This window comes from Varroa destructor, unplaced genomic scaffold (assembly GCF_002443255.2).
Source record: "Varroa destructor unplaced genomic scaffold, Vdes_3.0 BEIS01000002.1, whole genome shotgun sequence".
Lineage (NCBI taxonomy): Eukaryota > Metazoa > Arthropoda > Arachnida > Mesostigmata > Varroidae > Varroa > Varroa destructor.
Window position 1 is genome coordinate 38715242 of NW_019211455.1, and position 27735 is coordinate 38742976.

At 38.8% G+C, this 27735-nt stretch overlaps 2 protein-coding genes and 1 long non-coding RNA gene across 5 annotated transcripts in view; 2 read left to right on the forward strand and 1 right to left on the reverse strand.

Moving 5' to 3' along the window:
• The first annotated feature begins 2644 nt into the window (after window positions 1-2644).
• Window positions 2645-7887, forward strand: LOC111244953 (ubiquitin-conjugating enzyme E2 N). Of its 2 annotated transcripts, none has more exons than XM_022792568.2 (4): window positions 2645-2881; window positions 5237-5338; window positions 6064-6349; window positions 6720-7887. In XM_022792568.2, the coding sequence occupies exons 1-4, from the start codon at window positions 2849-2851 to the stop codon at window positions 6761-6763; spliced, it is 465 nt and encodes a 154-aa protein (XP_022648303.1). In that variant the 5' UTR covers window positions 2645-2848; the 3' UTR covers window positions 6764-7887. The 2 variants fall into 2 exon arrangements, with proteins under 2 accessions (XP_022648303.1, XP_086837690.1); XM_086981564.1 differs by lacking the exon at window positions 2645-2881 and adding an exon at window positions 3904-4099.
• A 1043-nt stretch (window positions 7888-8930) lies between these two features.
• On the reverse strand, window positions 8931-12355 carry LOC147757780 (uncharacterized). Of its 2 annotated transcripts, none has more exons than XR_015322226.1 (3): window positions 12239-12355; window positions 9683-9763; window positions 8931-9524 (listed from the first exon to the last, which is right to left on the reverse strand). It is a non-coding gene; the product is annotated as an uncharacterized LOC147757780 (long non-coding RNA). The 2 variants fall into 2 exon arrangements; XR_015322227.1 differs by having other exon boundaries at window positions 8931-9533.
• Window positions 12356-12421: 66 nt separating this feature from the next.
• Window positions 12422-27735, forward strand: part of LOC111245672 (histamine H1 receptor-like) — a 156417-nt gene continuing 141103 nt past the window's right edge. The window contains exons 1-2 of the mRNA XM_022794322.2: window positions 12422-12554; window positions 21937-22506. Coding sequence (XP_022650057.2) covers window positions 12468-12554; window positions 21937-22506 — 657 coding nt within the window. The 5' untranslated portion in view covers window positions 12422-12467. The remainder of the gene's footprint in view (window positions 12555-21936; window positions 22507-27735) is intronic.

Consider the following 27735-nt stretch of genomic DNA (forward strand, 5'->3'; position numbering starts at 1 on the left):
TTAGTATTTATTAAATTATTATTATTTTTGCTGGGCAAAATAATTGATTGAGACGTCTATCGTTCCAACTAATAGGAATAAAACAGCTTACTGAAAAAGATTAAACGAACTTGTATGGGTAATTTTAACGCATTTATCGTGTAGTCCGGATCTTTTCTGTTTCGATCTCTGTAAAACTCTCTCGATGGTGCTAATTTAGTTTCAACTCAAAAATGCAAAAGCTACTTACCACAATTTTGCATCCGAAAACCGCAGAAGTTCTACACTAATCGGGTTGTGTTGTTACCGGAAAAATAGAAGATGGTTATCGATTAAAGTAACGCAAATTTAATTTTCTAATATTACTTAAAAATTAAAAAACAATTAATTTCTTCTATTTCGGCTAAAAACGATTAATATTAATGGAGGACAATCATTAGACACACATTCGAATAACCCAATGGTCTATGGAATAAATGTACTCCTCGTTTTCTTAGCGCCCCGCATCTGTTCCATTATTTACCCGGTTTTGTTTCAACAGGCATTATTACCACCCCACCCGTAAGATTATTTGAACGTAGATTAAAATACTTAGAAATACAATCAGATCTTTGAATACAGTTATGAATATCTTTTTCTGCATTGTCAAAAAGTATCGAGACAAAAACAGGGGTTATGACATCTTTATCAGTATTACTTTTTGCACCGTGCGCCGAATAAATTTGAATTGTACATGCCCACAAACCTACGATATGTCGTTTAGCTGAGGCTATCGAACTCCATAGTAGCTTAAATGTTTTGTTTTCTCAACTTTACTAAAAATCGGTAGAGACTTTGGGGCTTTCGAAAAATGAAATGACGAAAGATTATATTACTTACCAGAGTGGTAATCTTAATTGTTTGTGTAATGTGTATGTTAAAATCCAATGATACCAATATGTCTTATAAATTTGCTCGTAGGAATAACAGTTCCATTCAGAATATATCGATGTTCATTTTCTGAGTACGTCAGCATATCTTATAATAGAAATAATTATATTGTGTTGTTCACACCATCGAGTTATCTCTTCTAATGCCATTCATAACGTAAGTCACCCTGATATATGAGCTGGACTGCATAATTTAAGACCATATGAATATCATTCGTCTTTTATTGAGGAGGAGATCGTGTCATTTATATTTAAAAAGAAAGAGAACAGACTCATTTGGAACCAGAGTATTATGTAGAAGTGGGTTAATAGGCTCCACCTCTACTGGAATGATTACCAAGCTGCATCCCACGTATCTGTGTTCAAGGTAGCTATAAAGCCGTGAAATTGAGGGTCTGATAATGGTAAAAAAATGAATTTATGTATTAGCTTAGGATGGTTAACCCCGTGGAGCGTCTCAAAAAATACAAATTTGATCTAGCTATTCTTCTACAGCGCTTACAGTCAATACGCACCAATAACTGAAAACCAAGCTTGGAACGTATCTCTGCTTTTCCCGACTTCAAATTCCTCGATCTTTCTTTGTAACTTACTATAGTGATCGATAAATGCCTAGCCTCTAATATTTTATTCTTTGATAATTTGCTAACCATAACTGTAAAATTAAGGAACTCAAGGTACTACAAAATGTTGTCTCACGTGCCATATCGGGAACTCCTCATGCCTGTTTTGTATCGCCATAACATTCTTTTTATGCTCATTTTTACACCTTTCACATTTATTGAGTTCTCCTTTATTGCGTAGTTCACTAATCACCTCAGTTGAACCGTATTTTTTCCAACCCTCACGGTGTGCCCTGTTGAGTTACGCCTACGCTCTCAAATACTACTCATATGCCTAATCTAATTCTCTCTATTAACTGCTTCGTCACGGCTCGAATGATCAACTTCCTGTAATCTGGAATGCACTTCTTGCCTTGTCATTCCTAACGTTAAGAATTTAATTTATTTTTAAATATCTTTTCAGTGACGTTTTCGTCCCTTTCTAGGTATAAGAGCTTTACAACCGCAATTAATTATGTAATTATACCATTTTTCTTAAAACTTTCCATTATAGTCTTGATAACCATAGCTAGCCATAAATATCAGCTACTTTAGCTATGAACGAGTTTACCAACGTCTGGGTGTGCCAACGTCTGTTAATCAACTATGTTTTTAAAGTAATTGAAATAATACCATGCTTATTCACCCAAAGGGGGTTGACACGCTGCCTATGTTTTGGATACTTGATGAATAATTATTAACTTTTTATTTCTTCATGCTTTGTAAAAATGGAAAAAGCAATTTCTAAGATATTGGGCCCTCATATGCAGTGCTTGTATTCAGTACAATCAAACACTAGGCGGCGACAGAGCTAGTAAAAGGTTCACCTCAAATTAGGTTCTTAATAAGAAAAATATCAGCAAAGCCAGGCAACTACTACAAACATTTCGCATTGTACAACGCTAGAAATGTAATCGGGTCATTATACTCAATGTTTAATTAACTGAGCCGATTATAGTTTGATGCCTGATGGCAATCTTTCCTGCAAAGTATGAATTTTGTTTGTTAGCATTATTTCTGTCGCTATCGACGCGATTCGAGTTTCGCGCCGTTCGTCTGGCTCGTGTAGCTAGCTAATCGCACGTACAGCGAAGCCATGGCCTGTCAACCCAAAGCGCGTCATCATCGCACAAAAGGATGTTTTCGCTGACATTTTGCGCTAGAGCTAAAGCAGGTTAGCCCATAGTGTGTGTATGAGAAGGCGGTGATAGAGATAAACTGAGAGGCGGAGGACAAGGAACTATAGTGGAATAGCGTGTGCACCGCAGAAGAAATCTCTTGTGCATTTGTACGATTCGTAGCAGCGAAGACCTTGGGTTGAGACGGTATTCTTTTACCATGGCTGCAGGACTTCCTCGAAGAATTATCAAGGTAAGGAACTCGGTAAACTGCTTGACAACGGAAGGAACTACCGGACCGCACACCGCTGCGGGTCAACGAACTGACGTCGTCGGGTGGTGGTAGTCATCCCGGTGTCCAATATTAGCGGAAGCTGCAAAAACCAATATAAAGATAGAAATACCGACTGATCAGCCTTCCGTTTCGTTCGTTTTGTAACAGAAGTCGAAATAATTTAGCAACCGGCGACAGGCAGAAACTTTCTTAAAGAAAGTTAGTTTTCGTTCCGTTGGCGACATCGTTTGAGGTTTAGAAAAGACGTGTACATCTCAGTCTATCTAAACAAGAAGGTTGGCATGACTCGTCGTCTCCATGATACTCACACATGCCGCATGTGTTTCATTTTAAGGTACAGGACGATGTCATAGAAGTTTATCCTTGTTGGCATATTTACTATGAAATGATAAACTAGTTCGCAAATCTATTGCCTCACCCGGCTAATGGCTGATATTGCACGGTGTTAAGGCTGCAGTGAGTGATTATGGGAAACATCCTGAGCGGGAAGGGACAAATCGTATCGATCCATACGAGTTTGCTCGGCATGTATTCGACTGTCGTCACGACGTGTAAAGAAAGAAACTCATATTTACAGCTGAATATTTGTAATAGCAATAACAATAATAATAGTGGCAATACTGCTAGAATGGTATAAGATACTAGAAAACATATGAGCGGATCTCCGAATATTTTTTTGAGAGTAGGATGTTTCATCTATGTCATAAGTGGCATTCGTAGAAGACGTAGTAGATTATAAGGCCAGCTTGTGATTTATCACTAGTAGTTATCAGGATATTGGCAGTGACCGCAAATATATTTATGTATTTATGTGTCTCATGGATGTTTCTATAAATAATGCGAGTGACAGGTTATCGTTCGGTGTATTATAATGCAGCCAGCTTTAAGTAGTGTAAACAAATGACCAGTAAACGATTTCTCGGCTAGTTTTCCGTTGAAATTACGATGAAAAAAAAATATAGCTGACGTAAGATGTTTGTGTTATCGTTGAGTATTCACATGTCAACGTGTAGAAAAGGCAATGGTCTGAAGATTTTGTCCTTGTGTATTGGGTGGAGTTGCTGGCGCGCGTTGTTGGCCACATGTTAAGTAGAATGATGACATACTAACAATTTTTTGAGATCACTGGCCAAATGATGATATGATTCGTTAGTATAGGCGTCTTCTTGACAAACTGTGAGTATTCTACGTGAAGATTAATTTGTGAGTACGAAATGACGATCACCCATCGGGTTGTTGATGGTTCGAATGTTACAAACATTCAGCTTAGATGATGTTACGGGACCGTAGGCTCTTTTTAGACTTTCCTCATCTAGTAAACCGCCTCTTTTAAAAATGCATGCTTACACAAATTCTGGTTACTTTTTAATCTTTAATTTATATAGATATCACCCACTTATGCAAACAACCAAATAGAAATAATGTCTATGAAGTATTTTCTAACAGAGCAGTAAATCATGTTCCCATGGCAACAGGAATTTTCTCAGCAGAATGGTGCTGAACTGTTGTGCGCCATGTGTGGTCGTTCCTGTACTGGCTCAACTCTTATTATATTCTCAGTAGTGTTTAACAGTACTAGCGATATAATGCTCTGTTGATCTGGAGAGATGCCGTAACAACGCTATGATGTACTAGATTGCGTACACATATGCCACATATATTGACTGTTTTATATGGTGGCAGTTAAATTGTTACAAGGACATTAAGAAGTGCTGTTGCTACTATGCGGTACATGTCTGTATATATATGTATATATATATATATATATATATATATATATATATATATATATATAGTTCTTTATTTATAAAAAGACCGTGGAGCTTAGTAATCTTTCGTTTGAACAACTGTAAGCAGTCTCACATTGATCTATCGCAAAGTGACGCGAAACGTTGTGGATTCCAGAGCTAGGATTTACTGAATGTAAAATTAATGTATGAACTTTCCTATTCCGACTTGAAGGAATAACAAAGTATTAAGGAAAAATATAATTCAGTTATATAAAAGATAAAAAAAGTGGCAGTTTCAAAAAGACGTTGGGATAGATCCTACATATACATCGACGCCTGATACATATTAATGGTGATTTTGCAATCACTACAGATCAGTACCAATTTTTTGTTAATACCATGAATGCAGGTTATCACTTCATATTTATTTAATGTCACGCGGTCAAATGTATCCGTAACCCTCTCAAATGCTTCAAACGGCTACTCATATCTATACATGGCTTCATTTCCTATTGTATCTTTAAGAATTTCAATGTTTTGACAGTAGGGCTTAAGATTTGTAATATGTTACTTGCTACTGCAGGAGACCCAGCGGTTGATGCAGGAGCCTGTTCCAGGGATCAGTGCTGTCCCCGATGAGAGCAATGCGAGGTACTTTCACGTCGTTGTTGCAGGACCAGAAGGCGTAAGTGAATCTTACAATTGGATTTTGATTTAATATTTAGTTGACTTCGCCGTGTACTGCTATAGTAAAAATTTCATAAACAGAAAAATTACTCTCAAAGAATGATTTTTTCATGACCTTATAGCCTTATTTACTACATTTCTACTGACTGCATCACCGTCATTTGTACATGTATTTATCGCCCGGTTGTGCTTTAAGCCCATAGATATAATAAATTGTGGCACACTTTAAACGCTAATATAAAAAAAAATAATAAAGCGATAAAAACCGTGGAATTTAGATAGGGTCTGTTTCTGCGTGTAAATTTGGCTTGATGACACAACTCTGACGAAAATGTTATATCTAAGAAAAATGTGAGATATACTAAAAACATAATACTTGTTCATAGACTGAAACAGAAACGAAGGCACTCTGTATGGAGACGTTTGAGTTTTGAATGTACTTATACCAAAAAATACATCTTGGTTTCAATGACAGCTGCGCCGACTACGGTCAATACGGGTATGCTTGTGCACACCTTTCATTCGTTGATTTCTCTGTGATATGGATGCGTATTTATAAATAATGCGCAATATCAATTTACAGCTATTTTATTGATTTCTAAGATATCTACTATGCTCGAGCAGCATGTGTTGTTCGAAAGACCTTTTTGAGTGCCTACCTAGCTATCTGTAGCTAATAGTAGTGGATCCAATATCCAGTTACTAATATATTTTCATTCACAGAGTCCATTTGAAGGAGGCATGTTCAAACTAGAGCTATTTCTACCTGAGGAATATCCAATGTCAGCACCAAAAGTGCGCTTCATGACAAAGATCTACCATCCGAACATCGACAAACTCGGGCGTATTTGTCTCGACATTCTAAAAGACAAGTGGAGTCCGGCTCTGCAAATTCGCACTGTTTTATTATCAATCCAGGCGTTATTGTCTGCCCCCAATCCAGATGACCCGTTAGCCAACGATGTTGCCGACCAGTGGAAGGTCAACGAGGCAGAAGCCATTCGTACAGGTAAAATTTGGCTGTTTACATATAGACATTACAGATAGATAACGTAAAAATTCACGTAAATATTATTATTAGTAAAATTCCTTCATTGAGAATAGTTGATTGACTATGTATGGCATCCTTGATTAGTACTTGATAAGTATTTACAATTGATGTAATCGATGCTAGAAGTTCTGATTGATCGTCTCTATTCATGCGAATATAATTAGTGGGTTTTTGAAACAGGCTACGAAAAACAGTGTCAAACAGTACTTTCCGATTAGTGAAAGTGTGAAAAGTCCCTGAAAGTGAAAGTGACCTCGTGCAAAGGAGGGGTTACTATCACTTCACGTGGATCACAATGGGTTTATATTTGGTTTCTGTTCTCTTGCAGCTCGCGAATGGACCCGGCTGTACGCTATGAATACGAGTTCTTAAAATCAAACGGAATATATTTAGAGCGCCGGTAGAGTTTATTTACCATATTATCATTTGCTGCGCCGCTGGTATCGTGGTGAAATGTTTGTGAAACCAATTTCCAAGTGAATGAAAAAGGTATACGTGCGGGAAAGACGAGGACAGTGATTCGTCCGCTTAGATCAGTGTGGTGAACATCGCCTGGAAACTAGACTGTCTATATGGTCATTTTTATGCTTATTATATATACATTATGAAGGTTTCAACTGGATACTTGATAGAAATCAAAGAAGGCACAGATAAACAACAAAATGAGGAACGAACTTGACGCCGAGGTAGTATTCAATGGTTACAGGACTACGTAATGAAAATACGGTTAAACAGTGGCCGAATTGTGGCTACTGGCTGACTCATTTTTTTGGATCGCCACGACCATCAAGATCCGTTTGGTGGTATAATATTAGGTGCCTGTGTCTTGAATCAGCGGACGGAGCTGTTAATGGATGCGGATGAGAATAGTATAAGCACCGAACAAAATTACCGAGGCGTCGCGTGGTTGTACATAGATTAAGAATATTATTAAGAAAATAAAATGAATAATAATGTTATTAAAAGCAGAGCACGATAGGCGACACAGACCGAATGGCAACAAGTAGACAAGTTTTCTTTGAAAAGAATAAAAAGAAGAAAACGAAATAAATCGAAGAAATCTTGCAAGAAAGGAAGTTCGTAACGCGACACAGAGCTACACGAATGGGTTAGAATGGACTTAGGTGAGAAATGGTACCGTACCGTTAGCGGAGATGTAGCAGATGCTGAAAGTGAATCAGTCACTAGAATGAAAACGAACGATAAAAAAGGAAAGTAAGTTAACTAATAGACTAACTGCTGCCTCTAGTCGCCGTTGTCACTAATCGTCAATAAGAATGTTTGTGGTTAAAGAGGCAAGAACCGTGCGAGACAAAAAGAAGAATGAAAAACCAGCTTTTTGGCGCTTTCTCTACTCCTGACCCAGGACTACAACGTTGCAGACTATAGGGCTCTAGGCATTATTTGCTGGGTCCGCTTGACGTCGATTGATGAATAATGAATGTATGTGTGTGAAACAAAGAAATAACAAATAAACTGTAGGGCTGAAAGACGAAGACGGAGATTCTTAATCAAAGAAAGTAAACCGTTAATGAGATGATTATACGAATCAGACGACAGTGGAAAATTTTTACACGATTAGATTAGATAACGAATAAAGGTAAGAATAATGAGAATAAGAGAACAACAATTATAGATAAATATGTTAGAGCAAAAATAGCCGACGCGTCATTAATATGTTGGATTCTTGGGAGATACCCATCTGTTCTCTGATTTTCCTTACTTATCGTGCTGGCTTATTTAACCGTTTTCCAGGTTATCCATATATTCGAATTGTGTGTCATTATTTCTTAACGACACACACAAAAGGGTTCAGTGACGGGATGTTTTGTTTACTCTACTCAAAATTCCAACTATTAAGCCCGCGTAAAATATTTCGATGGTGACTGTAAAGTGCATGCTTTAATTTATGTACAGCAAAAAAATTCGCATCAGAGAATAGAACTTAGTTACGCAGTAGTGCTGAATTGACGATACGAGAACGGTGGCGACGTAATTTAACATAGCAAATGCTACGATAGTGATGAAATAGATGCTGAAACGGGTAGGTAATGAACTATAAAAAGATTCCTTAGAATTAGCCTTTGACGACAAGCGCCTGCACTGCTCTAAGATGCTACCCTGCACTGCAACGTCTAATCAGAGAAGCTAGCAGATGAAGTAAAAGGACACAAACATCAATCTAATTACGAATATTATTATTGTTATTGGATAATAGTTATTCGTTGGTGTGGCGGTTAACTAATTTGGGTGAGGATAAAAATTTCATTGGAGGTGAAACTAAGTGAGCGAGTACACTGGCGCCGAATAATGTAACAGATAAAGACCGAACGAAACCGAAAGGACAGAGAGAATAGATAAACAGAACACAGATGGGTGATGTACAGAGCGGAAATAAAAAGATGATCGTTTAACATAACAACAATGTGTTCTTATCTATTGTACTCAGGGCCATAACAAGAACGTGATCCATGCATTTAGAACTATTAATATGCGGTCAGTTCTTGCAAACTGTCAAAGAATATCAAGGACACCTTCATTGAGTTAAACTGTCATACAATATATTTTTTATTTAATGCAAATAATCCGCGGTTAGCCAAACGTTTATACCTTAGGTTATTAAAATTATACGGCCATAGCGAAGGAAAAGCAATCTGAGATAAGACACAAAAGGCATCGTTATAGAGATAGCACAATTTCAATGACGTTTTCGCGATGATGAGATTTTGTTTCCATAAAAAGAAAAGGTATTTTACAACGGCCTATAGCAAGCTTTTGTAACGTTTAGAAGTCATTTTCTACTACTTCGGAATACGTGTGTAAGATTTCTTCCACAAAGTGTTGCTTTTATGTCGCAAAAAATCGTTAAATATAATTCTCCCTATTTCCATCGGATAACTCTGGTGATAATTTTATGTAAGATTCAACGTCTCTTTGCCTTTTTTGTGAGATGTTTGGCAGTCCCATAAGTGTTATCTTCTATATAACCAAACGTATTAATTTTGACAGGGCCTCATCATAACTTTAAATAGCTCGTAGTTTGACAGTTTCGTGAAATTTCACAGTAGTATGGCTGCTTTGTATCTGCTGCAAGAGGCCTTCAGTAGACCAAGCCTTGCTTTAGCGCAATCACCTGAAATATCTATAAATTGTAGACTGTGGAGTATTTTATTTAAAAAAAATAGTTTCGTGCCCTCGTGATTTGTCTCATGCCCTTTGGTACCAATTAATAGCACTTAAACCGAAAAATGCTTCATCCAACAAACACCACGTTGCCTAACTAAAGCTTACCGAGCCTTGGGTAGCTTAACATAGAGCCAATGATTAAATGGACAACGCAGCGACCCACTGTGATGTGTAACTCCTCGAATGCTGCAACAAAAAGCCACCATAGTAGTCGGAATGCTAACAACGTTCTAGGCAATGTGCTAAAACTCGCTAAACCTTTGTTCCCATTTCAGATGTACAAGAGTGCATGCCATCTAGAGTTCAAGGCGTAACAGGATCTATTTGGATTTAGGGTTTCAACAGCTGAATCCAAGTCCTTTTTTGTCGCCGTCCGCTGACTCTGAATAGACTAATCAAAGAATCTCTCTTGGCTCGGCCGTGAAATATTTTACATCTTGAAAGTTTTCATGATTTTACACGTACAACCTTGTATCTACAGGCTGACCGTACCAAGCAAGTTATGCGAGCGATTCTGTTGTCATTATGGGCGAGACCTGTAAAATCCGGACACACTTGCATCTTTACGGTACATGGCTTTCTCGTCGTCATAAGCTGTTAGCTAATAGAAAGATATTATCAACAGGATCAAATAAAAAGACAGAAGAAGGATATAACTTTAGAGATACCAGAAAAAGATAAAATAATCGACGTTAGGACCCAATTTGGTATTCGGTCTGTTTAGAGTATAGGTGACGATATTTTCCCAGATATTTTCAGCGAATTTCCGGGGTCCATTCGATTAGTTGGTCGGTGATTAGAATTTGTATTGCGCTCAACTACAACGGAGCTAGACTACTTATTACACTACTTAAGTTAGCTTAAAAAGATCAATGGAAATTGTATGGTCTTGTATTAATATAGAATGGTCTTCCGATTGCAAAGATGTGCTCGCTCTTACACGACAATTTATCACTTTCTTTGTATTGTTGCGTACTTTAGCAGAAGCTAACCGTGGCATCAGCTGACCTGTTCTATTTCCTACGTGGTGTTATACAAGCAATGTTATACAATCTAATAATTATGCCAACGTGCGCGAAAAAGTCAATGTGTAATATGGTAAATAAGAATAGGTGCAGAATCAGAACAATTCAATGGAATCAGCGAACAATTATACCATATATGGGAAAAAGTTTTTTAAAGATAGCTTTGCGTATTCTTTTACCATTGCGGGAAAGAGACATCTGATATACTATTTAATCGATGTAGCTGCTGCTCGTTTCATTTAATAATTTGTATCAAGCTAAGACGGTTAAAAAATAACATTTTTGAGCGCCTTTTGATACCTTAATTATACTATGCTGATGTCTTTAAGTGTATATGGTTCTCTTCATAGATCCACTCATAGATATTTACAGATAAAAATTTAGAATATCATAAAATTAAAACTGAAGCCGTGAAGTAAAACTAAAGAAGCCTGAAGCAACTCGAACGCCTAAGAAAAGTCGAAAGAACTTGAAAATTATATTGTGTGTGAAACCTAAGCTTCGTTTGCGAATTTTTCAATATATATTTTGTGAGCTAGGTTTCTCTAAAAAAAGAAGCTCTAACCTGCATTATATTTGAAGCTTGTTAGTTTTAAATATCTCAGTAGGTTTAATTTGTTTTCTACTGGAAAGGGCAATCTGTTGAGCTACACCTTAGAGTATGGTTCAGAAACCCTCAACCTCAAGCAAAATCATAGAAAAGAACAAATTTCTCAAGAACCATTGTTTCTCTCTTAGCCCACATTTGGATAATGCTCTACTTCCGTTTGTTTTGCATAGATTGATTGCGGCATGCAGTTGTGTTTCTGGACGCTCAACGCTATTGCGACTGATATGAACGCAAGCAGTTTAATGAGAACCGGTGGACTGACTGCAGTGCTGAACAAGCACTGCTCGACATTCTGCGAAGGGAATGATTAAGTGGACCTGAGTTCTCATTGAACAAGTTGCCATAGTTATTATGAACATACATACGGCAATAGATGGTTGAAATTTCAGTGCTTGTAAATCTTTGCCATGGCATATTGAAACTGCACCCTTTCGTAAGTGTACACCCAAATGGATCCAGCAAGATCTACCCCGTCTAAACCCTAAAGTTTGGATAATTTCTTGATGTGGAGAAATGATTCCGAAACTTTGTTCATACATTGAAACTGACCGCGTGCGTCGGAAAAAATAAATGAAATCTTGGTCGAGGCACATACAAAACACTGTTTTTATAACCGCAGTTTCGTAAGGTATCTTTGACCTGGCTACATTAAGATTTGCTGAGACACGTTTGGAAACAACTTCGAAGAATTGTTAAATGTTCCATATGTTAATAATGCATATAAATTTTGTTCGGCCATCTTTTTTAGTTATCAGCAAGGCTAATAAATTAGTCACCACTTTTTTACGCGTTACTCGTACTACGAATACCTAATGCAGTTCACTCAATGCCGTTCTATTACCTTGTCAGACAGTCAGAACTCTATATAATCACTTTTTTGCTGAGTGCTGTTTATTATTGCGTCAAGTGAAAATTAAAAAAAAATATTAGTTGATCATTGCCCTGGATCTTGAGCGAATCGACTGCCTTTTTAATGTACAAGAAGACAACGCTCAGCAAATTTGAAAGGACAAGCAAAGAGATTACCTTCTATCTTATCGAGATACACACATGTCTAACCGTTAACGGATTTTCCGACCAGCTGACATACAGCGCTCGCTAGACGTTGTCATTCCTCGTTGCACGGTGCCTATTTGAACTTCTCTTGTACCCTCCATTGACGCAATCAAGAAACATTATTGTGTGAAATGTCAGTCTTCATGATCGGCTTTCGAACACTAGCTTACTGCTGATCGGATATTTGTGATTAAGCTTAATGGCTGTTTGTGTGAAAGCTCGTTCATTCCCGTATTCATCAGGCCGGTTGACAGTAATTTTCTTTACTAATTCAAATTTTGTGGCGGTAAGTCCGCTTTTATATACTGTGTTTGCTGGAAGTATCGAAGTTTACTTATCCGGTCCACAAAATGTATATAGACGAAATCAAGATCCATAACTCGATGACAAGATTTCCCTAAGAAAGAAGGTGTTTAATTACAAAAATTTATCAATCGAACATTTGCAATTTCATAGAGTCAAATGTACCTTTTGTTATATGTCACATGTTATACCGTACGTAATACTACAGTGTCGTGTTCATGTTTGGGCACGCTCTAGGGGAAAGATATTGGGCTTTTAAAACAACTAGGGAATATATTTATGATGAAAGTAGCTAACAGGTGCAATATACCACGTGCATCGTTGTTACGTTAAGTTTTCGGCGTGTTAGAGCAGAATTGTTACAGAATCATAAAACAGCTTAGGAATAGCAGCACCATCAAAGACATTTTCGATTTGTAATCGAACAATCTATGCAAATATGACTCAATTTAATCGCATGAAATTCACACATTGTCTATGTTGTTAACAATGCCTTCTACAGAGTGTTTCTGCCTGTAATGCTTTGGAATGCCTGCTTGAGTTTCTTTTTCAATGAAGTAGATTTGTCTTGTATATGGAGCCTTCCTAACATTTTAAGGGGAGGCTCAAATAGCTTGAAGTCCGGCATTCTGCAAACCAGCAAGGTACCGATAGATCTACCAATCTGCCCTTGCAATCACTAATAAGCTTTTATAGGCTTGTAGTAAACAACCACGTTCCAAATTTTCTGCTGAAGACTTTTGATGAAGGCTATTGTTGCTACTCAGAAAAAGGGTGGAATAGCTCAACCAATAGTCATGGGTTGAACACGGTGAGAGATCTAGCATTTCATAGGCACATGACGCTAAACATCAGTCTTACGGCCCCAACACAGCTATGAAGTCGCAGTACGTTCCATTAGAATCTTCCTTGAATGTCTTTAATTGTCTCGCACGAGACTTAAAATTGGAAACTACCAGAATGCACTGATGTGACGTCTCCCTAGCGAACTTCGTGTGTGCTAGAAGGTACTTTCTTCTAGATATGGCGCTCAACAAAGGGACGCCTGCGGCCCAGAATACCTAACTTGAGTGTTCCATCCATATTAGTTGCAAGATGGTAATTTGAGGGGCTATGTGGAGTCAGTATTGCAAAGCGTAAAGAAAGTCCAAAAACTCTAGGTGGCGTCTGGTTGTAATGATTTTGTTGTACAGGGTGCGTTCATTTTAAGAGAAAAGCCGTTTATCGAATCAGAAAAAAAGACGCCCACTCCATAAAATTTGGAGCTGTTAGGAACGCCGTTCAGCGATTATTTCATAAAATTGGTACTTAAGAACAAAGCAGAGTATATGTTAGAAACTAACACATCGTCGAGATCTTCCGAATAATAGTCTCCACCAGGAAGCACAAAATTGTATCGGAAGAATTCCCTGAATATTAGACTCTAAAAGCTCTTGCAGCCTACCTTTACTTGTTTCCTAGTGGACTCCGTGTTCGATTGGCGGCCGGCTTTGCAGAATACACCTACTTGGTTTCTATCACTGAGGTTAAGAAGCTTATGAAATCTTCTTCACAGAACACTTTAAAAGGTACCTCAAGAGTACTAGAATTACCACCTCGAAAACTTTATGCTAAAAGCTTAGCAAACGATTTCATAAACAATCCTGGACCGCGCGATCGTTAAGAAACGCTAGAAGTGATACGAAAAAGGACCACAGGCAAGACTAAGAACGCATGAAGAAATGCTGACTTCGAATTTGATGGCATACGAGAATGAATAATGCGACCTTTAACCATCTGCAGTCAGCCGCAGCGATTTGTGATAAGAATCTGATGGGTCCATCGGCTAACTCTTCGCATAGATGGAGCGACACTGCCGCCATGGCTATTCGAAAAGTGTTTGGTCTGGGATGCCATAATTTAGGTCACTCTAAAAGCATCGCATTAAAACCGAAAGCAGGTCGAAGTAGTATAACAATCGCTCGTCTGACAAAGCTACGGACGAACCTGGCGTACCACGAACGGAATGAAAGATCTTTAATTTAACCGGCAGCCATTGACATTCCTTGGTTAATGTGAGCGTATACAGCATACGTTTTGAATAATATTTATACGAGGAGGGCAGGAATAAAAGGAGAAGCGATTTGTTGTTCCTGACCTTAGCTATGTTCACGAGAAATATACGAAGTATATGTTGCTGACTTTAACCTGTGCGTTGCAACTCGTAACGAAACCGCCAATAGCAAGCAGTTAAAATAGATATATCTACACACAAGTGCCGGATTTCGGAAACAGTTCCTGAAGATACCACTTATGGACTACCTATATACCCAACAAGTCACCTTTGATAAGACCATGCAAAATTAAGCTTTAATGTTAATATCACAGAACCCATTGCTCGACATCATAACGTGATGCTTAGGACTTTTATTAGGTACTATTTCCTCTCAAGTAGACGCACTTTGTTTGTTTGTTAACTTCTTTCTACCCAAAAGATCCTATCTCATTCTTGAAGCTTGCACAGAACTAAATGTGTTATGATGCTTTTTGATTCAATCAAATATAAATCGTAACATTTGACTTTTGTAACAATTTCTTTGTATAGCAAATCTTAAAAACGTAAATAATAGCTTTGTATCCAATAGTCCCGTTGGGCACCGTGCCAAACGGTTAAGCACATAGTGTCTACATAACCTAGACTACCTCATGTTTCTAAATTTAGTAGGTATCGTACCGGAAATGTTAGCTTTGTATTTGTGACTATTTGATACACTTTTTCAAAACTAGCATGTAGAATACTTAATCGTAGTAAGGCAATCCTCAAGAGGCTACAAACGAAAGCCATCTTGAAATTGAACACTGATCTTACGCAAATTCTTTTATCTATTGAAAACGACCATACTTTTAACTTATGCATTAAGCCGAGGGAGATAAATGTACATCAGGTAGTGATATTGTATGGCATTGGGTTAAAAATGTTTCTTAAGAATTTGGCATTGTACCAGTCGAACTTGCCCGAATTGTTCAAATCTTCCACTAACTTTCGTTGGAACCGCTGCATGTATGGCACCGTTGTTTTCGAAAGTTAATATTAAATAGTTTTCGAACTCAATTCTAAGAATTGGCTCGAAGTATGCTTTCATTTTACTTGAGGTTTCTCGATTTCGTTAAAGCCTTTTTTTGTTAGGGTTATTCTTGAGCTTAGAGTCACAGAAAAATAACAGGAACCTGGATCCGGCTAATACAGGGGTTGAGAGAATAAAGATGGCGAGTTTTTCAGCAAGAAATGCGGTACAAGCAGTAGCATCGCCGTAGTGACAAACCCACAGCGTGTTCTCCCAGCAGTCTGGCTAATTTTAGTCGATAGAGTGACAAAATCTCTTTACAACTTTTTGATAATTAATACTTTTTAGTAACAGTAGAATTTCTGAGCATCAACTTATACCGTACAGCTTACCAAATTTAAAAATCGAAAAAGAGTTAATTCAGTCCCAGTGATGGCTGAGGCGATAATGGGGGAAGTGTTATAGGCAAGTTTTGGTTATCTCATAAGCTAGAGTCTAGGTATCCGCGTGAGCAGATGTTTGGCAGGATCTTTCAAATAGAGAACGTGTCTTTACGGTCAAGTTTTTATTAGGAGCGATAGATATTTAGGGATTGCGTGGCGACAAGGCCTTACGGCTTCTGTGTTTAAATAGACTCCAAAGCTCCAAAATTATTCTGAGGGGGTCCAGGTTTCTTAGCACCCTTGTACATTCGGGAAAAAATTTACAGTTTAGTTCCCAGAAACTTTTCACAGCATTAGCACCACTTGTAATGATTTTTTACTTAGTTCGCAGGGCTTTCGAAGTACAAAGCATGGATGTGATTTTTTGAAAATTTGTGGCCTATGGCATCCATATCAGCTGGTAAATGTGGAGTCACGGACCCGATCACGGGTCGGCCGTTAGCTGACGAAAGAGGGGCACTTTATCAATATTTTTTTTATTTAGTGGCGTGCAAAAGTAAATTAAGTTTCCTGCAAAACTTGACATCGCGCTCTTGCCCGAAAAAGCCGCGGAACTATGTATCAAGGGTCAAAGTAAACCAAACGCACATATAAGTGATAAGTATTTCTTAAATCTGAAGCGATTTTTTTAGAAGACGAAAGCTTTTCTGAAAATCCCATTGATCTCTCGGGGTCTAAAGTAAGCTTCTAAATCTTCCGACTTACATTTCTCGGGGCAGTAAAAAGCCATAAGAGCTCTTTGATTTGGACGTCATGTGAGTCACACGAATAGTTTCAATAGCCGAGAATTTGGCATAATGAAACGAAGAGCAGCTGCTTCGGGTCAACGACACGTAAATGGCACACAATTTGTGTGAATAAAGCAACTTGCTATACATGAAACTTTAACGCTCTCGGAGTCTATACCATTCTCCTTGAATATCACGTAGTAAAGATCATGTCACGAGCTCTGTCGGTGACTTAGAATAGATTATGCGAATCTCATTCACTATGAATTTTTTCCTTGAAGAAGTAGGTAACGCCCGCTATTGTTGCAAACGCACCTTTCTCTTTCGATAGAAGCTCACCCTTTCATCAAACCTACCTAATAAGATAAGACGACAACGTCCTGTGATACTCTTGAGCATATTGTGGGTATAAATGTAGGGTTTTACATGTAGTCGGTTACATAAAGCTAGGACTCACGGTTTTGGATCGCGCAGAAAGCTTAAGCGAAAACGAAAACCTAATAATGTTAATTACTGTTGCAGGGTGCGCACGGCATGTTCTTCTCATGTAAAACAGTTCTCACAAGAACAGGCATACCGCCACCTAACTGGTAGACAGAACACAAGTCTAGGTTAGGCACAACAATGGCAAGATTAGGTTCGACTGTACGCACGGTTTTTTAAAGTACTCAATGCGATAAGCCATCCTAGGCTTCGATTGATTTCTGTCAATATTTTCAAGAGCTAGATATGTAACTGGTTTGAAAACGTTTATTTTCATTTTAAACTAATCCTATCTTCTGTTGCTTCGTGAGCAAATTTGTATATCAGTTTATTTAAAAATAAAATCTCCCCGAATGCAATATACATATTATTGCAAAGCCTGGCAAGCTCATTTGTCTGCTGCTACTCGTGCAAAGGCCCGATTTAATTGGTGGTTGACACGAAACTGCAACATCAATAGTGAACTCATAGCCCTTACTTCTGTTTCAGTACTACACGATACTACAGACTACCTAGATATGCTCGTATATTAAGGTGTAAAGCCTCCAAATACTTTAGTCTGCATCTAGCTAAAGTCAGCTACGGGCTAATTATAACATCTGTTTGAATAACTAAAGTCCGATAGATATATACACACATGTTTGCCTAGACAATGTGAAGGTACTCTACAGTATTAGAATTGTTAAATTAAGTGAATTTACTGTGTTAGGTAATTTGTCTTTGTCCATGATAATTGTGCTTTTTTGACAAAATAGAACCAATCTGACTTGAAAGAATATATTTTACTGGTGGAATGGCTTATTATACTAGAAATTATACGATGTACAGCTTTAATGACTAATAAGCATTTACATATGTTCTTAATAAATAGTATGCTATATTCCATGAACTATCTCTGAATCTTCTGAACGGACTCAGCTTTCTATAAACTATTTTTGCTTGCTTTCTTTCTTTCAGTTACCTTCAGTATCGCTGAATATGTCTGAACCGCGTGCATCTGATGTAAAGCTAACACACTGAACAAGTCCAAGAAACGACAATGTACTATCGCGCTTTACAAAAGTGTGAAGAGGATTTTTAGATCTAACATCTTTAAGAGTATATATATACGTTCGCAAAAATTATTAGCAGCTGTTGATACTTAAAAAGTAAGGCATTATTATAATTATCAATAACTGCAACGGCTTCTCAGAGAAACTTCACATTGGTTCCACAATGGTTCCTATTCCAGTGAACTTTTTATGGGTATGCTGTACATAAAAAGCGGAGACTCCGAGGACTTGTTTATAAACGTATAATAATTAGAAGTGGTAAATTACGAAAAAAGAAAAAAGTATATATATATATATATATATATATATATATATATATATATATATATATATATATATAACTTTTTTCCACGCAGGCATATATGCGTACTTGTCGGTGAAGATAATCGAAACGTACAGTATGTATGTGCATTTGATAGACCGTATAATCTGTCGACTACTGATAGCAGTGACAAAGGTGCAAACTTCTTTTTGTAACTTTCAAATTTCTTAGACGAGAGCAAATTTATACTCCGTTAGACGTCGGCGTGGCTGTTATAGCTACGTGGCTGTTACGTGGTCTTTTAGCACAGTTATCAATCCCATTTGGGTAATAATAAAATAATACAAATATCAGTTCAGCTTAGTAAAATATAGCGAACTCTAACAAATACAAATAATATATATATATATAATTACTATGAATATATATAGTCGCGTCCTTTGTTTTTAGCCGGAATGGAGGTTTGTAAAACGTCCGCGCAGACATAATCAGAGGAAATAACATTTAAGGTGCAATATTACATAGAATATTCCCTAAAGCGGGCAAAGTTTGAAAAGTGCAAACAAATGGCTTTAGATACAGCATATGACTTTAACCGCGATGTTTGGAGTAAAGCGTTCCCTCGACGTCAGCAGCATACGTACGAGCATATAAAACTGTTACCATCAATGGTCTGCTATTGTGAATTCATTCAGCCTTGTGGTACTATAATGTTCTCAATGCAACATAGACCGAGATGCTGCAGTTATTGAATGTATTTATAGTATATGCAGACAAACCGTACAGCGTAAATAATTGCCAGCCTTAAGACGGGATACAGTACTTAGAATTGTAAAGCCCAAAATAACTGCTGCTCATTAAAGCAAAGCTGCTTCGTCTGTTTTATATAAACAACCAATTAGCTGTTTGGTAAAGAAAAAAAATTCAATTATATTAACACGTGGTGCTTGGAACTAGATATTTTCGTTTCAGTCGCCAGCTAGTTCCAAAGATAACGGACCTACTAGGTCACTACCCCGCACTAACACATTAGTACGTAATACTCTCTGTCTGGAATGGTAAACATGTCATATCTCCAGGTTTAGTGCTTCTACAAAAGCTTTGATTAGGAACACGGACAGACGAAGAGTTCTATGTTTTAGACTGGCTTTCTAAATTCAAGGCACATGATCCCCGTTCACGTACGACTGCTGCGATTCACCCTATGGCATTTACGCTTACCCTCAGTAGGTTGCGTCGCTTTTTCAAGGCACTGAGGGAGATAGCACGATAGAGATATGATCGTTTAGTACTGATGCAAACGCTTTCCTACATTTCAGTATACGCCTTACTTCGTATCCTAACAAAAAAAAGGTAATGTTACTTACTATGTGTTGTCTAAACAGCATCTAAATTATCGAATAATGGTATGAACTATTAAATGCTAAAAAGGCCTACTGGGCAAAACGTTTTCACAGTGATTATCACCGTTGATATGAGTGACCAGGGCGGACTCCCTCTGAGTTGTGATTGTTGATGTATGTATAATATTTGTACCTAGCAGCAATTGGTAATAGTGTCTACCCGTGGTTCTATAATGTCGTTCCATGACGCCGAGCGAAACAGAAGTAGACCAACAGAACTGACTTTTGGCGAGTGGCAGAAACACTTAATAGTTCTTATATAATCTGCTAAAGTGATTAATCAGTTAGCTTTGCTACTGCGATATAAGTTTGCCTCATAATTATTTGTTACACCGAAATAGCAGCAGGCTATGGCTGCTCGTGTATATACTTTGACGAAGGTGATAAATGGATGTGCTCGAGGTTTAGCAATGCTCTTTGGCGGAAAACGGTATAAGGCACTATGGCGTTTCCAGTTATTATTATTACTTCATTTATTTTTGACGTTTCTGACATTGTAGATGTACATAGATAGTATGTAGGCGATGCGCTATACATCAATAATTTTGTTTCGACGAATCATCCTCGATTTAAAAACGAAGAGAAGCGCAAATTCTCGCATACTAAATTCCGCGGGGCTTGCTGTGGCATACCTAATACGTATTCCGATCACTAAAGCTACCGTACGTAGGCATATCCATTGTCCACCAGCTACACAAGCAGCAGCGGCAGCCGCCTTGGCTGTCTTCCCTAGAGGTCGCGATAAGTTCCTTTGGCTAGGAGTTGTTTAATCCGCCTTGTATTAGCTTGTTGTGGTTTTTGCAATGGCGCTCATTTTCATCGTGCTTCACCTCGTCCCGCGCTCAGTCCTGATTCTCCCTCTCCCCCTTTGTTGGTCCGTACGCCCGTTCATTTTTTGTAAACCGAAGCAGGTCCCCGCTGTCGACCGTAGACTTGCGCTCCCTCTCCACGGTAGAAGACCCTCTCCCATTGCCCCTCTCTTCCTCAGAATTGCACGTTCTCGGAGAAAGCGATGTTTGCGCGCGATACGCACAACGGTATACGGTGCACGGTGTAGTATACCTTTGTAGCTATTGGTCTGGGCCAGCTGTTTTTCTGTACTTGTTGACGTGTGCGCAACATGTGCCTGTCTGTCTTTGTGTGTGTGTGTATGTGACGACAAAGGTAACGATTACGCGGTAACGACGATAACAGCTACATTAGAAGTTTTACAAATGACTTGCGTAAGTAAAGAAACAACATGATGATGTGCCGAAGTGTCCAGGGATAGCAACTAACAGGGTTTATGTCTACTGCTGCACGGCAAAGGAAATCCCAGCTGTCAAGTGCGTTACTCACGTCAGTCAAGCATCACGGATACTCTAAAGATCGGATAGAATATCGGCGATGAAGTTTGCAACTTCTTCTACTGTGATGCTACTAGTTGGTTCAATTCAGTTACTTGATATAACTTAACGAAGATTGTTGATCCTAAACAAATGGATTAGTGATTGGTTTCAGTGAGCAAATTTCGTGAGTTGCTTTGTTGCAATCTGCTATGTGGTGGGATTGCAGGTTTTAGAGTGTGCGTGGTAGCGTTCAAGGTGAATTATGCAACATATTGCTTTCTAACAAATTTTAATTGCTCTGAACGTTATAAAAGAAAAAAAAAAAAAAAAAAACTGTCTAATGCGAGACCTTGCGTTAAGCAAGGCCCCGGAGATATATCCGTCTCGGCCCGTTCGATGATTAACGAACGGCTCCGGGCACGGTGTCTGCTACATGGCAGTGATTTAGCTTGTAGCAGTAGTAACTTAATCAGTGAGCAAGATTTAGCTGTCAGCCGTTATTATCGACGCCGTCGTTGTTGTTGTTGCCGCTGTTGTTTCTTTGTTGTCTTTTCAACACCATCGCATTATTCTCGAAGCTAACGAAAAGTCAGTACTACAGCATGTAACAATGTTTTTACAGTCACCACCACTATTAGCAGCCACCAGAATGGCTCTGATGCCTATCGTGTATCTGTTATCGGTATGGCAGTGGGCGGACCTGCCGGTAGGCGGAGTGTCAATGACGTATCCCTCGACCCAGACACTCCCATTGAATACGCCTACCGCCCTTTCAGGCACTCAGTTGCCGCCACTGTTAATACTGCCAAACACTACCTTATACACAGTATTTGATGAGGTCACAACGTACACGTACGAAGCGGACACGATGATCACATGGCAGGAGGCGGGATTACAGAGTGGTGTACAAAAAAGCAATACGACCCCTCATGGAACTAGCTTCTTTGAAACCGAAGCGTGGAACTCCACCGAAAGTGTCGTCACGGTTGGGCAAAACATGGAGCAGAGTGGCTCGCGAGCATACGGAAGTTCGGACGGTCTCGACTGGGAGATGGTGTCTGCCCCCTCTGAAGATGGTAGCACATTTCAGCAAGTGTTACTTGGCGTCGGGCTGTACACACTTAGTTTGCTTACTTTAGCTGGAAATACAATGGTGCTCCATGCGATCAGGACGGAGCGTCGTCTACAAACGGTAAGTTGTCTATATGATAATAAAACGAGGTATATTAAATATAATATCAACTAAATTGTAAATAAATAACTTTCTTTGTTCATACAGGTTGTGTAGTATGTGTCGTTGGCGGGACTTGAAGCAATGACCCTGGTCTCTTTCTACCAAAGGCTTGGCCGTACAAGCTACCGTATCGACAGCTAGATAATAAATATGCAGCTTCCATATCAACGGTCGGAGATTTCAAACTTTGACAGTATACGAATATTTCGGGTCCGAATAAACGGTACCGTTGTCACTGTAGAAATGGAGCAGCTCTATAATGACAACTCTACTAGATGTTGATTGAATTGGTTCGGTGATGAACAGAACAATGGGACTAACGTGGGCTGGTCTTCCGACAACCTACTATAACAAATCAGTCCTAAATTTCGTGCAAATCACGCTCGTAGGACTATACAGGACGGCTCCATTTCAGCCAGCGATGAACCTGGTGTGTTTCAAATTTGTCAGCACCGAGTGCTTCCGGACACTCATAATAAGCCTTTCCTTGGTGGAATTTGCTCTTGACAATTGTTTTATCACTGCGATGTAGCACGCCGCCATTTTTCTGGGCAACTTTAATTCGCACTTAAGGGAAGCATGACATTTATGTTGCCCTTTTTTTCGCAACAGCGGAGAACAGAGCAAAGGTATTGCTCCGCCAATTTGAGCTATAATTCATCCTTTGTTTAAAATCGTTAAGTAGGTTACCTTATTTGCAGCGTCACATTGTCAAAAACATCATAATACTTTAATTAACAGAGCTAGGCGACTGTTTTTTTTATGTACGATCTATGTAATATGACCTATTTTTCCCATGGAAAATACAGGATTATAAGGATTTATAAGGTATAGTCATCATAAATAAGCTATCCAAAAAAAACTGTAGATTTTAGCAGTCTTAATTACTCATTCTATAGTGAGTCAAGTTGCTAATTGAATTGTCATTTTCTGAAGCTAAAGTTTTTTCTCGACACGTAACAAACAATTTTTTGTAACGTGGGAATATTAACTGGAGCACATCATAACTGGCATAGTGGGCGAATTCACCAGATGCACTCTAAAAATATACATTTTTTGGTACCGTTATTGGATTAGGTTTTATCATATTGTAGGATCACTGCATAAAAATTTGACGGTGCGTAGAGTTCAAGCTTTGATCTACTTCACGCACTAAGGACGTGTATCTCTTGAAAACTATAATAGAGATCTGGACTGCTTACTGCCAGATAATTGATTTACTTCACATAAGCTCGACAGGTGCTGTCAGATACTTCTTTTACTATAAAATTCGATAACCTAGGTAGCACATGCCTACAAGGCAGCTTGGATAAACATATTGAACCCACGTAATAAATATCGAGGGCAGCTCAAATCTATTACGCCAATACGCAGCAGTGTCTTGACTCTACAAGCCAGACAAATTACGAGGTCCAAGGAGGGAGTTAGGCTTTGCAAGGCTGAAATCCGAGCCATCCGGTAATAATTCTTGTGACAGACCGTAGAAGGACGACATGATATAAGCCGTTCTATTACATAAGCCATCAGAACGGCAACCAGCGATATTATACTAGCCCACGGGAATGACGGCATAAAAATGTGCTTCCGCTACCCTTCATAAGGTACTGATATGTGATATCGGATGATGGTGCCATAAAAGTATAGTACATAATGAAGTACCATATCTCTTATTACATTTGGCTGGACTGGAGTTCATGAAAAAGGCTCGTTTCAATTGAGGACAACGTCCCATCAAACGACACTGATTTTACGAGATATAGTTCAAGCACCACCGTAGACAACACGAGTTTTTTTTTATGTTCCCTTTGCGTTTATGCCGCAAACGTATTACCTATCGTCTGTAAACGAGTTGCTGTATCGCTATTGAATTATGAGTTTTTGTTTGCATAAACACAAATCAAGCATGATTGGTGATATTGAGGGACAAGTCCCATCTATTTAATAGCACAAAGACTGGACTGGAGCTTTTATGCAAAACCTAATTCCTCATAAATAATTCGACGGTATACAGTATTTTTTCTGATCAATTAACATAGAGCTAATTTACGAATGTAATGTACGATACCAGCATAAAATAGACCAGTGCGCTCTGCTTGGAAATCTTAAACGATTTGTAAACCGATTTTGCCCCGTGTGGCGTGTATTGTATGTTCTTTCTTGGTTACAATATATATATATATATATAAACATAAATACAAAATAAACAAAAATAGCAATTATTCGTTGAAAACAAGAAATGTTGCCTTGAAAGTTCTTTTTAGTTGAAAATATTAGTGATGGGTTAATTGTTTTACTGGCCTTGTGATTATTCTGTACCCTTCGGTCATCTCGTTGACGTGGTACTTTGACCTTTTTCTATAGACAATTTGCCGTACACATTCAATAAGCACAGGCTTGTTTATAGCAGGAAGAAGGATGCGAGGAGTTTTTCAAATAGTCGGCGGCTTGAACTTCAATTGGGGACACTGTGCGCTTGGTGTAGCACGCCCACGGTGACGTGAAATAACGTAATCAGGATATCTGACCAGGGCAGGTGACGGGAACATTCATCTGTAGACATTCGTGAAGTTCAAAAATATACCGTCTGAGTTGATTGACCACAGGAAGATATAATTTCAGTAGCGTGTCGGGAGTGAATTAGGAGTAGTTATCAATTGTGGACGATAACTACAACGAAAATGCCATGTTCGGAGGCAGCGTTCTGATACTAATAATAATGATATAATTAACGAACCTATTTGTACGACCGATTTATGTCATGGCAAGATAAAGCAAGTATTGTTATCCTCAACGAGATATTACGTAGCTAGCAAGTCACAGTCTTACATATTATCACCATGAATCGATATTATGTTTATCGCCATGGTGAGGCCCGATACTGCTTAGAGTCATTTACGTATGTCATTCTATGTTGGTTTCTCAATAACAAGAGGGCTGACGAGCTTTTTTTATTAGGATAGATAGAGCCACAATTTTTTGTATCGCACTCATTCGTTTATTTTTGATTGAAATTACAAGTTCACTTTGTCAGCTTAACTTCTTCCGTCTTCCCTTGCCTATTATCGAGTCCCTTCAAGCTATTGATAGAATACATTTACAGGATTAGTAGTTCTCGACATAGCACACGTTTGAAGGTTGTGCTTTAACTTGTACTTATAAGGCCAATATGTAAACCCAACTCGATATCGTCTTTACCAGTTACCGGTCTGCACTTTTGAGCAAAATAGGCCATATTTATTTATTGTCTCTCTTCCTGCTCCCGGCTCCACTTACGTTTCAGGACAACTAACGTGACTTGATAGTGGCCAACACTTGAACGGTGCACCTCGCCGCAGGAGGTCCAGTACTTACTGGAAGCGTCATTCGGCAACTGGCATAAGTCAACTCATTGCAAGTGCGATGACAGCCAGAAATGAGTTGATGTACGCTGGAGGGTAAGTCAGTTGCAGTGTGCTTGACTCGACATCGAGTTTCACAGCCTTTGCCCATGTGGGCAAACAATATGCTGACAAAGCCTACGGTGGGCTCTAACGTCATTGCTATTGAATATCCTAGGGACAATGCACAACTGCCGGGGCTTACCCATGAGGTTTAAACTGTCCAGCTATCGAAGCCAGAAACCTTACCGGCACCTATTTGTCTTCGTCATCGTCAGGAGTTTACAGGACCGTTTTTATTTTAGTGTAGATTTATACAAAGAACCGGGCATACGGGTAAAACATTAGCGATACAAGTTGGACTATGGTCTCTGCTTTTTGAAACAAATTCATCCCTTACGAAGCTTTACCAACGGAGGCTAGATATCGCTCGTTAATGATTAATGTTAATTCGCGCTGGCTTATGGTGATGATGGTGAGGCTCCGACGTCAGAATCGGACACGATATTCTGCTGGCTGGTCATAGGCATCAATTGGTTTCGTCCGAATTCTGACGTGTAACTCCTTCATACATTTCTCGCTAGATGATGCGTTTCACTGCTTATAAGACACTCACGAGAAGGCGTCGTCTCAGCTCGAATGTCTCAATGACAGATGGTTCCAAGGGCTGTCGGCAGGAACAAAAAAGGTGTATGTATGGCTAGCACGACACCGGGGATTCGTGCCGGCAAACCGGTCTGATCCACGCTTCCGTTGATGCTTTAGCTAAAAGGCACCGTTGCCGAGCACACAATAGATTCCAACAAAACAAATGGTTTAAAGCATGAAACATGCAGTATTTACAGACAGGCGAGACAATACCCTGTAACAAGACTAAATGAAATCAATTCTAACTGAATATGATCGAGGCTGGTTAGGTTCTATTCGTATTCGCTTATTCTGGTTTCGTTAAGTTACAATATTGTACCATTTATCGATTTAGCATAGCAGGTTTAACTTGGACGTAGGAAATTTAGGTTACAAATGACAGACTGTAGAAGGAATGGCTGTATAATTAGACTCACTAGTGCAAAGCATGCTATGTCACATATGTATTCGAGCGTTGTTCTAGGGCGGACTACTTACACCTACTAGATATCAACTGCTGATTAGCAAAGCTTTTGCCTGCTAGGCCTGTGACCTGTCCTAATGTCGGCTATAGTTGTCACATATTTACTGCAATATTTGCCAGAATAGTATGCTAAGTAGCAAATGCTATGGATGAGAGCTATTCTTTCTTTGCATAATATCCGAGACATGTTTCGAAGTCGTCAACAATCACACTCGATAACCTCACTCAATAATAATAATAATAGACAGAAATAGTTAATTACTATACGTTGTTTAGAAACTGCATATAAGTACGGCCGTATCTCAATAGCATAGTATTTATCCGAGTCGTAACGCTGACAATCCAGAATACAGGCCACATCTTCCAACATTGTTCTTGCTCTTTCGATACTCGTTGCGAGATATACTTAACGTAACTTGCCGATTACGTACGATACGCTTAACGACCCGCTGCAGCTCTCCATGCAAAACACAACTTAAGCCCCCGAGCTAGCTATCGAGTTTTACGGCTAAATCAAATAGACGGCTGTCCGGCAACGCCCGGCTCGCGAGCCTGCCGCGCGCTGTCGTATCGTTGCTACCAGTTATTTTAAAAATATAGAGTTAGCCTAGTATATCGTCTGCGACCTCCCTTTGACATACGTATTGGCAAATAGCAATCAACTACAATCATCAGCTACCGGATCACTTTGCTTCTTGA

Bases quoted from the DNA above. Each gene is read 5' to 3' on its own strand.
- LOC111244953 (XM_022792568.2), top strand. From the start codon at position 2,849: ATGGCTGCAGGACTTCCTCGAAGAATTATCAAG. The intron at 2,882-5,236 runs GTAAGGAACTCG...TTGCTACTGCAG, and splicing joins TTCCTCGAAGAATTATCAAG to GAGACCCAGCGGTTGATGCA. The intron at 6,350-6,719 runs GTAAAATTTGGC...GTTCTCTTGCAG, and splicing joins GGCAGAAGCCATTCGTACAG to CTCGCGAATGGACCCGGCTG.